Source organism: Triplophysa dalaica, chromosome 3 (genome assembly GCF_015846415.1).
Source record: "Triplophysa dalaica isolate WHDGS20190420 chromosome 3, ASM1584641v1, whole genome shotgun sequence".
Taxonomy (NCBI): domain Eukaryota; kingdom Metazoa; phylum Chordata; class Actinopteri; order Cypriniformes; family Nemacheilidae; genus Triplophysa; species Triplophysa dalaica.
The window spans coordinates 2,426,573-2,442,560 of NC_079544.1; the positions used below are offsets into that span (position 1 = coordinate 2,426,573).

At 38.7% G+C, this 15,988-nt stretch overlaps 2 protein-coding genes across 3 annotated transcripts; both read left to right on the forward strand.

Moving 5' to 3' along the window:
* The first annotated feature begins 354 nt into the window (after nucleotides 1-354).
* On the forward strand, nucleotides 355-11,515 carry LOC130418046 (ribonuclease inhibitor-like). 2 transcript variants are annotated; one of them, XR_008906253.1, is made up of 5 exons: nucleotides 355-412; nucleotides 701-758; nucleotides 1,115-1,222; nucleotides 1,397-10,567; nucleotides 10,787-11,515. XR_008906253.1 is itself a non-coding variant. In XM_056743985.1 (5 exons), exons 2-5 carry the CDS (start codon nucleotides 733-735, stop codon nucleotides 10,803-10,805), a joined length of 327 nt encoding a protein of 108 aa, XP_056599963.1. In that variant the 5' UTR covers nucleotides 355-412; nucleotides 701-732; the 3' UTR covers nucleotides 10,806-11,515. The 2 variants fall into 2 exon arrangements, 1 of the variants encoding a protein (XP_056599963.1); XM_056743985.1 differs by having other exon boundaries at nucleotides 10,394-10,567.
* A 2,321-nt stretch (nucleotides 11,516-13,836) lies between these two features.
* On the forward strand, nucleotides 13,837-15,607 carry LOC130418049 (guanylyl cyclase-activating protein 2-like). The gene is made up of 4 exons (XM_056743992.1): nucleotides 13,837-14,046; nucleotides 14,337-14,486; nucleotides 15,010-15,115; nucleotides 15,492-15,607. Exons 1-4 carry the CDS (start codon nucleotides 13,846-13,848, stop codon nucleotides 15,605-15,607), a joined length of 573 nt encoding a protein of 190 aa, XP_056599970.1. The 5' UTR covers nucleotides 13,837-13,845.
* The last annotated feature ends 381 nt before the right edge of the window (nucleotides 15,608-15,988 follow it).

Here is a 15,988-nt window from a genome sequence, read left to right on the forward strand (position 1 = left end):
CTGTTGTCTTTTCTACCTTTGTATGTTTGTATTTCATTAAAGTTCATTAATGCAAATAAATTGTTGAGTGAAGAACTGTGGCCCGGACACTTTGTGTAAATTCAAGGAGAAACGGTGTCTTCTGAACAGAGTCATCTTGTTGCTTTGACTGAGATAAGACACAGAGCAAAATCACTTGTGTTGAATGAACAGGCTTTGTGAGCTGCTATTGAGCCAGAAACATGTTGTCGCCCAAAAACATGTTCATGATAAACTTTGCTTCATGGGCTTACATTATAGCAAAAGCAGGTAAAGCGTGTTTGTGTGTCATATTGTCTCATGATGTTTGAGCTCCTCCTCCACAGGTAACATCAGGTGAAAGTTAAACTGTTAGAGCAGAAGACATTTTAAGAAGAAAAGGAGAGAAAATTCAGTGAGTATCACAAATCTCATCCGTTTAATCAGTAATTTCACTTATGTATTGATTGTGGACTTATAGTTTACATGTTTAATTAATCAAGAACCTGGAATGTGGTGTGTTACTGTATATTTACAATCAGGAAGTGTGTTTATAAACACACAACATTAACAAGTGACATGACAAAAATAAATCACAGTCCAAAGTTTTAGACAAAAGGACAAATGTGTTTGGAATTGCCGTTGATGGTTTAATTTAAATGAAGTGTGTATTTCTGAGATCATTTTTTTATTTTCTTTGCAGGTAGATAAACTGGTCGGGACACTGTGTTCACAATGAATATCTCCAGGAATATAAAAAGGTGACGCAGTTTCAGGAGTTTTATAAACAAAAGATAACATGTTTTTACTATAATCAAAAATGTGTCTATAGTTATGATGGTCTTAGTTAGTTTAGTTAGTACTGAGATTAATGTACTTTAGTTGGTCTGGAAGATCTGACAGATGTTAGATGTTGTAATAGAAAAATGTGTTTGTTAATTCTTTGTGTGTTGGGGTGTTGGGGAGGGACATATAAAATGCATAAAATGCATAAAAGCTTTTTAAAAGCAAACAATTGTTGTTTTTGTTGAAATTGTGTTGTTGCTACAGTTAATAGATGATGTTTCACATTACTGATGTCTATTGTACTGAATTTACTCTGTTTAATGTTGTTTAGTTCCTGTGGAGAATCTCCTAAACCCAGCTGTGTATCTATGATGAGTGATGAATCAATGGATATTCCACTTAACTTCAGTTCAGGAGACTGTGATGATACAGATGTGAGGTGAGAACAGTCTGATGGTTTAGACGAGTAAATCACTTCATCATCTTTATTCTCTGAGTTTGTGCTCAAAGAATGTATTTTTAAGGTGTTTCACTTTATTACTTGATACAGAAATTACATGAATTGTTTGAATTTTCTCATACGTATACGCATAAATGTGCGGTTTCATTACAGTAACACAACAGATGGATCAAAGTCCTTTACAGGGAAGCACATGGATGCTGTTTTTCAGGTAGATGTCATGTTAGTATGTGTCTTGATTTACTTTCCAAATAGCAGGGATAAGGGGCATATAGCCCCTTAAACGAAGATTTTTCAGTACCACACTTCAAACAAAGGGGTATGACATTTTCCTGCATGATTTCCCTTAGGGGATGTCTTTTTAACACAGATGAAGACGTTGAAAAGACGTCTTGTGGACATAGATTTGCATTGTGAGATTTTAGTGATTGTAAAAACTGCAGCGCATGAGCTTGGATAACATTATGTTATCGTACACTGGTGTGAAAACAAATATTTAGAGATATTAAAGATATTCAGAGCTGTTGAAAAACAGAGTTGCGTCACACTCTGATCTCGCCGCATGGTCACGTGGTTTTGTGTGTTTAATCTGACTTCATAATTTAGACAGTGCGCATTAACAGTAAGTATGCATTATAAGTTTCTCATGCTTCCAAGATCATCAGTATATCCAAAAGTTAAATTATGTTATTTCAGGACATTAATAAAATATGCACAAGACCTTTTATTAGGGCTATATAATTGATACATTTTATAATCGCTTTCCTGTATAGAGCATGGTGTTAGCAACACCAAGGTGAAGGGTTCAACCCAGGGATTGCACATACTATATAATAAATGTATAGTATAATGCAATATAAGTCGCTTAGAATAAAAGCGTCAGACAAATGCATAAATGTAAGTCTTCATAAAAAATCATTCAACATCAGACCCTGAAGCCACTTTTATTTAGGAACAACATTTTATTTTTCATAAACATCCTTACAATAAAAGACCAGTTTGACAAATTTTTGTCAGATGTGTTCATGAAATACTGAAATGATGGAATTTAGCCACTGTAAATTACCCACCCTAAAACATTGTGAGTAATTACATTTGTACAGGATTTCGAGATGGCTTTAGTTCACTTTATAACTCATATTATGAAAACGGCGACAGGCAGCGCATTCTTCAGTTCAAAGCGCCACTGAGTGGAGTCAGTTGCGGCTCCAGACACTTTTGATTGGGGGGGCAATGGGGGATCCTGGTCATTTCAAGGGGGGTCTCATGAAAACCCCCAAAAAATACAGTGGACATGGCTAATAACTGCATATTACTGCTACTAAACAAATAAAACCAGATCCATGCACACTGTGAAAAAAATGACGACAGGCAAAACAAAAAGCCACGTCTTTTGACAGAATATTTAAGACACTGGTACTGTTTGAACCACGAGTAACTAAAACCCTTGGATGCTAGCTGCCCCTGCGATCCAAAAGAACGACACGGTTATGATTTTAATTTAGGCTGTCTTGGTTTCTCGGCTGGGCCATGGCTTAAATCCCCGGTTAAATCCTTTCCATTTCAAATAACGTATGTGCAACATTAAATGCAAAATGAAAATAAAAATTCAATTATATCAATTACATTTGTAATCATAAAACCCCTGTAGGAACTCCCAAATGTAATTGATATAATTGAATTTTTATTTTCATTTTAATGGGGGGTCAAGGCGTTTTTTGGGCGGGTCTTGAGACCCCCCAAGAGCCCCCTGGCGCCGCCGGTGAGTGGAGTCAACATCATAAGCCCGTTGTGTGCATTAACGTGACATCTGCATCTTTGCCATTCTTTGTTATAAACGCAGCTTACATAATATGATAACAATACAAGACCCTTTCCCATCCACTGTAAGAAGTTTTGTCTACATTCACCCCTTGTCACACTGTTAACTGTTTACCTCCAGCAAAATAAAAGCATCACTTCACACATAAGACGGCATCATTTAGAAAACGATCATGATGATATTGTAGCTCACAGAAATGTGTCATTCATGATGAAGTGCTGTTTTATTTTTCTGCACCTAGTGGAGCTGATGCTAGTTTTGAGAGCCCCAGAATGACGACGGGCATGTAGAGTTATAATTTAACCAGGTGGTGCGGCTGTCTTATTTATTGTTCTGCCTTCCAAGAAAACAAAAGTGTACATAGGAGCTCTTTGACCTTTTTCAAACGCTTCGTTATTTGTATTATTAATTTAAAGCAGCCGTGCAACGGTGTTTCATGCATTCTGACTTATCTACAATATTAAACCTGCTGTCTTCTCATGCTTAACATGGTCAACCTGTCAAAAAACGGGTTGACTGTATTATGTAGTATTTCTGTGCTCGATAAAGCCCCCCTCCAGCGATCTTATAGGTTTCGGTTCTCTTTTGTAACAACTTTTTTTAGTCCCTTATTGGACAATTCTCCCGGAAAAGCACGCGGCACGGCCACCGTTGAGCAGGAGAACATGTGTAAAAACTTTTAAGCAGGTGAGAGAGAGAGATCACACGTTGGCATGTTCAGGTGTTTGTTGTTCACTGCATTTTGATGATGAATGTTATATAAACTGTGGATAAAACACTGACTTTAAAGATCGTTTAAAACTGATATATGGAGCCGTCCCAGCGCTAACAGATGCCTGACATTTGGTGAGTGAAACTGATGTCTGTGTTTTGTTGACATGGGTGCGCACATGCTTTGGTTCAGCCTACCCCTCCCCCCTGCATGTGCTGTATGTTTTCGGAAACAATCATAAGCTGTATCTATCTTTTATAAATGTGATCAAACTAAATACTCTTCGAAGTATGCAGAACTACTCTATAGGTACACAAGATTAATATGAGATTGGCTTTAAAACATATTGTGGATGTAATAGATGAACACGCAGTCATGTACAGGAATGAGAATTCATGGCAGGGAAACAACATCATATTGTCAAGTTATTCCTTCCAATACTGTATATAATGACCCAGGAGTTGATAGTGACATATATTATATGGATTTGTGGATGTTATTATCTCATGTTGCAGATTCATCGATTAAGGCATGGGAATCTGAATTGCAGAGGATTCCGGTTCAGAATAACACCTTTGCCTTTTTAATAATCAAGTGGAACTTAAGTAACTTTTGTATCAACAGCTATTAACTTTAAGGTCCAGAGTGTTAGCCTGGAGCAGACAGATAACCACACTGCTCCCTCACTCTTCTCTACTCCCAAACAGACTATGTTACTTCCCCTCCGGGATAGAGAAAAAACACCAAAATAAAAGTCCTTAATGGAATACAAAATAATGAATTACCATTTACAAAACATAACACAAATATTAGAATCTATAACTAACTAACAAAATTCAGTTTTTCAATGTCTCTGTATTTATTATCACAGTTATTGAGAGGCTTCTGCCAGTGATCAAAGCATCCAGAACAGCTGAGTGAGTCATTTAACTGCAGTTTATTCACAAATTTTCCAGGGATTGTCAGAGACGGGAATAGAACTTGGGTCCTAGTGGCCTAAAATAAAACATTACAAGGCAAAATCTCTGACAGGGATGTTTTAATATTATCCCCTTAATGCCATGATGCTATGTTGCTGTGAGTTGCTGTTTCAATAAGCTGCCTAATATACTATACAGTCATGGCCAATACTTTTGGTCCAAAAGTATTGGCTGTCACAAAAATGTTGTGTTTAATATCTGCTTAAACTGTTGTGATGTTCATTCACATTGTCCATAGATTATTGTGCTGAGTGATAATGTGCATTTTAAATAATAGCAAATAAAGCAAAGATGAGAAACTCAGAGCACTAATAAGGCAAGAATGGATCCCCATCAGTTAGGATTTGGCACAGAAGCTAATATCCAGCCTATCAGAGCGAATTGAAGAGGTTATGAAAAACAAGGCTGAGCACTGTAGATATTGACTGTTATATCTGCTTAATTATTTTTTCCAGTAAAAGTCTTTAAAACCTTTAACATGCTTATCATTGCATTCCAGAATAGTCATTTTGGCCATGACTGTAATCTACAACAACAGTTGCAATAAAATAAATAGAAAATAAAGTCAATTTACAGCAAAATAATAATACACATTCATATTATATTGGTGATCTGGTACCATGGAGACCCGGGAAAAGGAAGTTTTTAGGGAATAAAGTTAACAATGCAGGCCTCCCACAAAATCTTTTTTGGGATCTTTAACTGTATAGACAGAGTCGGTCGTATTTTTCTGCGAAAAGCAATCATTCATCAATTACGAGACAGAAACAGAACTGGCCCTTCCAGCTGAGTCTAGTTTCCCCATTTATTCATCAGTGAAATTTGTTTCCTCACGACTGTGCCCTGTTGGCTTATATTAAATTGGTTTACGGCTGTAAATTCTGTGAACATTGTTTTATTAGAATGGCCTTGCTTGTTTTGCAATACCATGCTATGTACAGTCTTCAACATGTGTGTGTGTAATCATGGAAAGCTCCTTTGAAACAATGCACTTTGAACAAAGAACTATATAAATAAAATTGAATTGATTAAGAGGAGAGGCTAACAAGCAAAGAAATCTAGAGAAAAAAATTAAACAACTATCACATGACTTAACTTGAGACACACTGATTCAGGACCTTTGTGATCCAGAGGGAAATTTACAGGCGAGAGGGCTTCACCTAAGTGCCATCTTAAAGGAGGTTTAGACCATAGAATGTGCAGCGAGAAGACTGAATTTTTTAAGCAAAAGTTAGCGAAGGACTCAGCTGTCAGGGTGTTGCAGAAGAACCCAAGTGCAGGCAGCGATGCAAAACACAAAACTTTGACAAACAAAAGACCCACAATGGGTAGAACTATAACAAGAAACAAATTTGAAAGAAAAGACTTCCCACAAGGGGGCTAAACAAGAACACAAGGTTTCCTCAAACTTAATAGCAAAAAACAACAGAGACAAGACTGAATAATATAAACAAAATCAAGACATGGGGCAAGTAAATCCAACTGCAAGGTACTCTAACAAGATGAGGGAATTAGCACAGACAAGGCAACATTGGAAACGAACACGCACAGGATAGCAGATACAAGGGCATTAAATAGGGAAACTAACAAAAGATAATTAATAAGGGACAGGTGTCGGGAATGAAACACTTATGGGAAGCTAAACGAGGAAAAGAGAGGGGCGGTCCCTCTACTCACAAAACATGATGCTTCTGCCATGATCCTGTGACAAGACCAAGACAGAAATGACATGATGAGGCAGAATCATGACATAAGGACTTTAATCCATCCATCCATCCATTTTCTACCGCTTATCCGAACTACCTCGGGTCACGGGGAGCCTGCGCCTATCTCAGTAGTCATCGGGCATCAAGGCAGGATACACCCTGGATGGAGTGCCAACCCATCGCAGGGCACACACACTCACTCATTCATTCACGCACTCACACCCTACGGACAATTTTTCCAGAGATGCCAATCAACCCACCATGCATGTCTTTGGACCAGGGGAGGAAACCGGAGTACCCGGAGGAAACCCCCGAGGCACGGGGAGAACATGCAAACTCCACACACACAAGTCGGAAGCGGGAAGGACTTTAATGACCCAGATAATTTAGTGGCGCAGTGGCTCATACCTCTGCAGCAGCAGTCTGAATCCCATCTAAAAAAACAAATAAACCCCAGTAATCAATCAGACTTATAGCATATGTGACCCTGGACATCAAAACCAGTTTATAGGTACATTTTTCGAAGTTGAGTTTTATACATCATATGAAAGCTGAATATATAAGCTTTCCATGGATGTATAGTTTATTAGCATAGGACAATATTTGGATGAGATACAACTATTTAAAGCTGAGGGATCTGAAAACTCTAAAACTCTGGTGCTTCCAATTTGGTTTGTTTCCGCGCCTGATATGGCCAATTTCACGCCAATTACTTGGAGAGACTGGTGAGTGCACAAGTGAGGAAATGACTTGGGCTACCAAGATGCCTTAGCAACATAGGGCTTTATGGGAATGGAGCGCTCTCTCTTCCAATTTCAAGCCTTGTGAAGGAGTTAAAATTCATCAATAAAGGATAGAGATTGCGCTCAAAGAATCCTGTGATCCCTGTGTAAGAGATGCTGTTCCAACATAAGCGACAGGGAGGAAATGGAACCCAATACAGCCGTTTTAGATGCAAAGGCAGCCCTCAGACATGAGGACATCAGGGGACAAGTTCAACATGGCAGAGGGGGACTTGGTGTGGAATCAACCACACCCAAGTGGTGAAAGCGACACCAAAGGAACAGCATCACCTGGTAGTGGAGGAGGTTCGGCGTCAAGAGGAAGCAAGTAGATGCGCCAGAGCGGTCTTTCAAGCCCAGCAAGGCTGTAGATGAGGTGAGACGGCATTGAACAATGCAAAATCACTTGGAGTGAGCTGTGGTGTATGGAAACAAACAGGCTAAGTTTTATCATAAGAGCTCCATTTCATGTGCCCCCTCACCAACAAATCTGCATGTTTTGTGTGGACAGGATCCAGCCTGCCACCTATGTGCATCTCCAGCAAACTTTAAACATATACTTGTGGGTTGTAAGAAGAGCTTGACACTGGGGAGATACACATGGCACTACAACCAAGTACTAAAGTGCTTGGCTGCAGCAGTAGAGACCAAACGAGTGGCAGCAAATGCCATTCCCGTAAACACTGAGGCTAACTCACTAAAAAGGCCAACCTTTATTCGGGAGGGGAAGAAACTGCAGGCCAAGCCCTTATCCCCAGATTCAGGTCTGCTCAGTATAGCCAGGGATTAGGAATTGCGAGTTGATTTAAATCACTGATTTACTTACCCCTTGGAAAACGCAGTGACCAACCTGCGGCCGGACATGGTTCTGTGGTCCAGCACCAGTAGGACAGTCCTCATAGTTGAGTTGACCGTATCTTGGAAAGATGCCATTAAAGAAACATATGAAAGAAAGATATCCGGTAACCCAATTTGGTAGCGGAGGCTGAAGGTCGAGATTGACAGCGAAAGTGTTCCTGGTGGAAATGGGCTGCAGGACTTTGTTTCCAATTCCACCTCAAGGCTGCCTTAGAAAGTGGGATCAGAGGACAGGCCCGACGGATGGTAATCAAAGAACTGTTGCTGAGAGAAGCAGCCACTGGCCACAATATGGGCTGCCAAATGACCACCTAATAAAATGGTGTTGTGTGTTGAAATGTTACGCCATACTGAACCAGGGGCTCCGAGCATGCATTAACGGTGTCGGTGGGGCTAGAACACCCTTAGCCAATAGGTTGGCGCGTATGGTTGCGTTGATTTTGGAATTGTGTTGTAATAGACGGGACCTGGGGCAGTGAAGCACGCATTAACAGTGTGGGTAGTCGTGGCCTAATGGTGACCAGAAGGTTGCCGGTTCGATTCTCAGGGCCAGCGGGTAACAACTGGGGTGCCCTTGAGCTGCAGTGATAGCTGCCCACTCCTCGGGGTGTATATGTGTTCACAGGTCCAGTGGAGGATAATCAAGAACTGGCCAGTGGTGCAGAAAGTAGAAGCCAATGGCTGTGGTTTAGGTGGATGGACACAGCATGATGACCTTGTAACAATGCGACACAGACCCTCCGAGGGCCTCCCTTGGCTGAGGGTGTTTTGTGATAAAGGGCCGAAACACCCAATGGGAATTTATGGGAACCATGCAAAGGATATTTTCAGCAGCACCTCACCAAAAGGCATCTTTCACCCAGGATAATGGATGTGATGAAAGTGGGACACACAACTCATGAGACGATTATGGCAGGGAAAGGTAAGTATGCTATGTATTTCTATAATCAATTATCCCCAAACACAGAGGATGCCTTCCCGACCAAACTACGTGAAACCTCAGACCTCCTCTCCTCTAGTCATATTCTTGACTGCTCCCCTCTCTCATTCATAGGGTGTGGTGGTCCTGTTGAGCAATTCAACTGTGCTAAAATAGTGGGATTATAACACCTAGACCTATTAGGTGAATCTGACACAGATAATGTTTTGTTTAACTACTGCCACAAATATTTCTGTGCTACTTAAGACTGGTTCTGTGATCCAGGGCACATATAACTTATAACTTTTGAATGTTTACAGAATGACATTGGTATGGATATGTTGGAAGATATTTATTTATTTAATTGATCTTTAATTGCTGGTAATTGCTGATGTTGCCCTTGTGCAACTGATTCTCAATTCACGTCCCTTTTTACTTTTTTAGTGTAGTTGTTACTATATTTTAATTCACTGTTATCTTGTTATTTCTCTCTCAGTCTGAGTGTAACAAATCTCAATAAAATGGAAGGAAGGAGTCGGGAACCGGCAAACATTAAACAAGTTTTAATATAAATAATAACAGCCGGCGGCCCCTCACGGACGACCGCCGGCGAACAAAACATAAACATAAATACCAATATAAATACAAACGTAAAACAAGTTCGGGCCCGGTCCTCTCTCTTCGACGGTCCGGTCGCTCGTTCCTTTTATGCTCCCATCTCCTACGTGATTCGAGGCCGGTGTGCGCACAGCTGGCGCTAATTCACAATTACTCACCGGACTCGAACCACGGTCTCGCCCCGCCTACTCTACTACACTGAGTTACTGTAATCTGACAGAGAAAAGTTGTTCATCACTGGCATCAGTTCTCAGATCAAACTCCTCAAGTCTGACAGAACTGAACTCGAGTAACAATAAACTGAAGGATTCAGGAGTGAAGCTGCTCTCTGATGGACTGAAGAATACAAACTGTAAACTGAAGACACTAAAGTAAGAAAATACCTGAAAGTGTGTCTATTAAGGTCCTGATAAAAGTTTAGTGTAAGAGACTCAACAGTGAGTGTCAGTCAACCTCTCTGCTTATTTAGATTCTAGACTAGCAGTCAAGATCTCATGATTTATACCTATGAGAAATGAAAATAAATCTACACACCTGATGTAAATATAGCATTATAATTTGATTATGGATACACTTTAAGAAATAGCTGTAATTTTTACAGTAAATATTTATAATAGACCACAGTGATTTGAAAATTACAGTGCTATTGTATTTTGCTATAAATTGTGAGAGCATGCTAAATGACTGAGGTGAGTTTTGTGTACAATACTGTATTCTTAAAAATGGCTATATTAAGTGTTTTTTTCTCTGTAGTCTGTATGACTGCAGTATTGGATCTGAAGGTTGTGTTGATCTGACTTCAGCTCTGAGATCAAACCCCTCACATCTGACACAACTGGATCTGAGCAGAAATAATCCAGAAGATTCAGGAGTGAAGCTGCTCTCTGATCTACTGAAGGATCCACACTGTCAAATACAGACACTACTGTGAGTTATTTGTTAACAGATTGAATGCATTTGTTTCATTATGAACAATTTGCATTAATTACAAATGACTGTCATGTATTCTTTGTGCTCACATTTGTGCTGTAGTGTTTTATAGTAGTGCTGCATGTGGTACAGTAGCAATACTTCTTTAGGTTTAGATTTTTGCTTGTATTATTCACATACGTGTATAATATTTTCTTTCTCTTCAATCTTTTACAGTATTGAACCTCATGGATGAAAATCACCAAGAGACAGTGGCATTACCACAAAAGTGGCACAGGCGTGGCTTAAAAAAACGAACAGTCACCCCAACGCTTCCCATGAAGTCACAGCTACTTGCGTATACTACAGATATACGTACCTTCCAGCAGTCCATCACTGTCCTTAATAGAGTTGTGTATTTCATTTACTGAAGATATTTCATACACTTTAAACTACTAGACAGTATTTAAAAATAACAATGAGCAAAACACCTTAATGTCAGATAAATACATTACTGTGCACATTTTACATATAGCTAATAACAAAAAGGATCTATTTACTATTGGATATATAGTATGACATATGTCAATTAAGCAATGACACAGCGTGTTGCATGTGTCTGTCAGTTCTCTTCTTTCTCACGCATGAAACACGGCAGTATTTAAAGTCTGATGTTGTTTAATTCAAACTGAACACGTCATTTATCTCCTTCAGTCTTCTGTCATTTGCGCTCAAATGTTACATTACTTCAGCTAACCTCTGTGTTTCTTACCAGCTATTGCTTTCTCCGATCAGTTTGTACTGAATTAAAGATTTTATGTATTTTGATATTTGAAGATGATGTACCTAGTGATGTTTAGAATATTTTGTATGTCACAGAAAATGTATGTTTGCTAAAAAATTAAAATGTAATTCATTGACTATTCAAGGGACAGTTCACCCAAAAATGAAAATTCTGTCATCATTCAGATTGTTCTAAACCTGTATTATTCTGCTAACACAAAAGAAAAGATTTGGAAGAATGTCAGAAACCAAACTGATCTCATCTCCCATTGACTTCCATAGTATTAATTTTCCCTACTATGGCAGTGAATGTGAGATAAGATCTGTTTGGTTCCTGGCATTTAACCCTCAGACTCAGACATTTAGCTCCTCTAGACTTAGAAGATGGCACCATCAACTCAGTCCGTGACATCCTCAACTTCCGTCGCTGTGGTGGTTATCTAGAGTACCTGGTCGACTGCAAGGGTTATGGTGGGAGGAACCCTCATGGGTCTACATAGATGATATCCTTGATCCGTCTTTTCTCACCAGGTTCCATTGGAATTACCCCAGTCAACCGTCTCCAAGAAGCAGGGGCAGGCCACCGCAAGGTCAGTGGGTTCGCTCTTCGGGAGGGGTCCGCTGAGGGGGGTTACTGTTACGGAATCACCAGGCTCTCACACTACGCCCTAACAACGGTCCCAGTCACCCGAATTCTTATCAATGCAACCTGAACCTCGTCACCATCCTCATCAGCCCCAGAATATCTGGGTCTCTTTGGTCTATTTGGTCTCAATTTTGAGGTGGACTCACGACTGTGTTACTTACCTGCTTTACCTACCTGTTATCCCATATCGAAGTCTATTCATGTTGTCTTGCAAAATCTGCCAAGTTCTCCCAAGTCTGCCATGTTTCTCAGGTTCGTATCCATGCTGCACTCCAGGGATCTCTTTAAACATCAAGGAAAGTAAAATACCATTCAAATTATCCAGTTATCTACATTAATGCTATTACTCACCTGTCTGCTTACCATTGTGTAAATAATAAGTTTTCCCCTGCCTCATGGATATGTGAAAGTTATTGAAAATAAACTAGTTGCATTTCTATATGAATTTCTATTCGGTATTTCTACAAAAAATTGTATTTAATGATTAATATTAGTGGTGGACGTAGTTTTTTTTTATCTAGATTAAAATGGCTCATTTGAATTCTGGCGAAGGCATTCAGAATATGTGTGCTACCCAAATAATGACTAAAAGTAAGTCTTTGAGAACGGGTTTCTCAAACCAGGTGGCGCATTAGACCAGGGGCTCATCTCCTGCTTCCAAAATGCATCACAAACTGCTTGAGAAAGCTGTTCTACTATGATAATTGGTGATGAAAATAAATTATGTTCAATAAGATGAACTTGTGTTTACTTCCGCATTAGCTAAGGGATGCTTTGCGTTTAGGTGGTACTTGAGACTGGAAGAGCTCCTACAGTACATTTACATTTAGTCATTTAGCAGACGCTTTTTATCCAAAGCGACTTACAAAGAGTTAGGGAGCAACAAGCGATTTGTCATACAGGAGCCATAATACATTAGGTGCCAATTCAAATTTACTGGTTTCAACTAAAGCTAGACCACTAACTGTTGAGAGAAAGTTTTTTTAAAACAACCTTAGTCTTGTCGATGTTTCCATTGGGAAGCTTCTTAAAAATAAATTTTCCCTGAAGCAACCCGGCGGCTTCAAAGCTGCATCCATGTTAGCACGTCACGTTTGATGTGGTAATTTCACAGTAACGTTGAGTTGTGTTCAGACCAAACGCGAATGGCGCGTCAAGCGCGAGTGATTTACATGTTAAGTCAATGCAAAGACGCGATAGACCTACTGGTCATGATATGATGAGGCGGCGCGAATTCAGCTAGATATACATCCGCGCTAAAATATCAAGGTGAAAGTCATCATTGCGTAGTATAGACCCACCACTAATTAATATACATTGAAAACCTAACTTTTTATGAGAACGTATCAATATTTTACACCCAAATCTAACTTGGTTAGCAGCTGATACCTCTGTATGATAATTTTATATTTAAATAAGACTCAATAAACCCCTACACTGTGCATCAGTTTCCTCAAGGTAGATCTGACCGTGACCCATATTATCAATAAGACATCAATAACAGACCGCAGGTTCTTTCAAAACCTAAATACAAACAACGCTCCAAAAAGTCGTTACTTCATAACTGTGCATTTTTACACAATTAGTAAAATTGCAGAATCTCTAATATTCAAGATGGAGCACTCTGTATGATTATAGACTAGATTACAAGAGGATTAAGTAAAGGGATTTAAAATCCAGATTAGACTGCTGTACCTAAAAATACGGCCGTATAGTCAAGGGTTAATCCAGTTAGTAAGTGATTCAGAGTGCCCACAAAGTCACCAGGAGATTTAGAAAACAACATGCATCAGAGCACACAGATTTATGTCTGGAAACTTCATTCATATACTTCAATTTTAGAATTTTTAGTGTAGTCTTTGAAATAATGGGTCAGTCACAGAGTGAAGTTAACAATGAAGTGGCCCTGTTTCAGATTCAAGAACTCTACAGGAAATTCGCCAGCGAGTGTCCCAGTGGAAATCTGCATCTCCACGAGTTCAAGCGCATATTTGGCATCACCAGCGAATCTTCTGTGGAAGAAAGTGCTTACATGGAAAACTTATTTAGGTCTTTTGATACAAATCAGGTGAGTGAGGTGAGCAAATTTCTCCAAAAAATCTGTCTGGTCGCAGATTATGAACCTGTATGTTGTGACCAAAAAACAATGAAATACATATTTTTCTCTTTTATAATTTTTTTTCCAAATCAAACAAACCATATTGTCGTAATGGGATTATTTTGTACCAGTTCTTGCTTTTTTATTATAAAGTTTTGTTTTTTTGCTTTATTAATGTTAGAAACAATGTTTTTGGTACAAAAATATCATGTTTACATTTTACATTGGAGGTCAATTTCAATCTCTGTCTCTTTCGTCAGGATAACACCATTGATTTCATGGAATATGTGGCTGCCCTTCATCTGGTTCTTCGTGGTAGACTTGAAGACAAAATTAAGTGGTCTTTTAAAGTTTATGACAGAGATAGAAATGGATGTTTGGACAAGCACGAGGTGACAAATGTTATTAAGGTGAGGGTGCTTGGAGAACATTTTTAGGCACATTTTACCCCATTCTTCCTATTGTACCCTATCACACTTTTGTGTACATGAACAGCAATCTGATACGCAGTATATAAAATCGCAGAGCATATAGTGATGAGATCGATTATGCTTATTTATAAATACGTTTAGAAGTTAAAGAGTTAAAGTTCACCCAACAATGAAATTTCTGTCATCATTTACTCATCCTCATGTGACAATTTCTATGTTCTGTTGAACAAAAAAAATATGTTTTATATAATAATGTAGGAAACCAAAGCATTCTGAGAACTTTTCGGTTACAAACATTCTTCCAAATATCCTCTTTTGTGTTTAGTAGAACAATCAAATGTATACAGGGTTGAAACAATTGGAGTAAATAATGACAGAATTTTTATTTTTGTTTTAACTATCGCTTTAATCATGTTTTGTTAATGGAGGACCATTCTGTATTGCATCTATTCTTTTTGCCACACTGTATACAGCAACATCAGTTCTCTTCATCTGTCTGCAGATTATACATGCACTGAAGAAACATGAAAATCCTTCTGTCTCTGGAGGTCTCAGCCCAGACCAGATATGTGACAGAATCTTTGAATGTCTTGACAAAAACAACGATGGTAAGGTTTCATAAAAAGTTGTTCTAAATCTGTTGTATACTTTTTTAAATACATATATTTTTGTATGTTTATTGTTTTGTATCAAATTAAAGATAAACTGGATTCTTTTTATTTTATGCATTTAACTTGTTATTCTTTTCAACAATTCCGTTAACAGCGTAGATTTAAAGCAGTGAAATAAAGCAGTATTCTTCTTGAAATAAATTTCAATGTTGCAAACATTATCCCAAATCACAATTCATTTACATATATTAATGTGCAGAGTCAACTTAAAGTATACCAGTCCTGAAGTCAAATCAATGCAAAAGCACTTTTTGATTTTGTGTGTTAAAGTTACGATACAGAAATATGTATTCCCTTTTTCGGGTCTTTTTAGGTCATATTTCTCTAGAGGAGTTTCTGGAAGGAGCTCAGAAGGACAAATGGGTAATGGAACATCTGAAACTGGATGTGCGACCATGTGGCTGGTTTCTTGGGCACCAAAAGAAATGAACTGTAAATATTCTGATTGTGAAAGCTGATTTGCCGTGTTCTTGATTCTCTTTTTGCATTATTTTGTAGATACTTAGGTGTTTGGAATTTGCCAGTGAAATATTGCATATGAGTCAATGTTTAACATTTATACAAAAGGTCCTTTTAAATCAAATATCAGGTGATAATGGTCATGGATTAACACTCGTGCACTGCCGGCAAATGCACAAAGGAGATCTATGTAGACCCTTTTGAGCCGACGTCACAATTGCGTCACAGACTTAGCTGGAGGCAAATAAGGTGAAAACTTGAGGCGGCCAATACAGATCAGTACAGATTCAACTACATGAGGCGTTTAAAATATCATCTTGCTGTGTTTTTGAGTGCAAGAATCGACAGAGT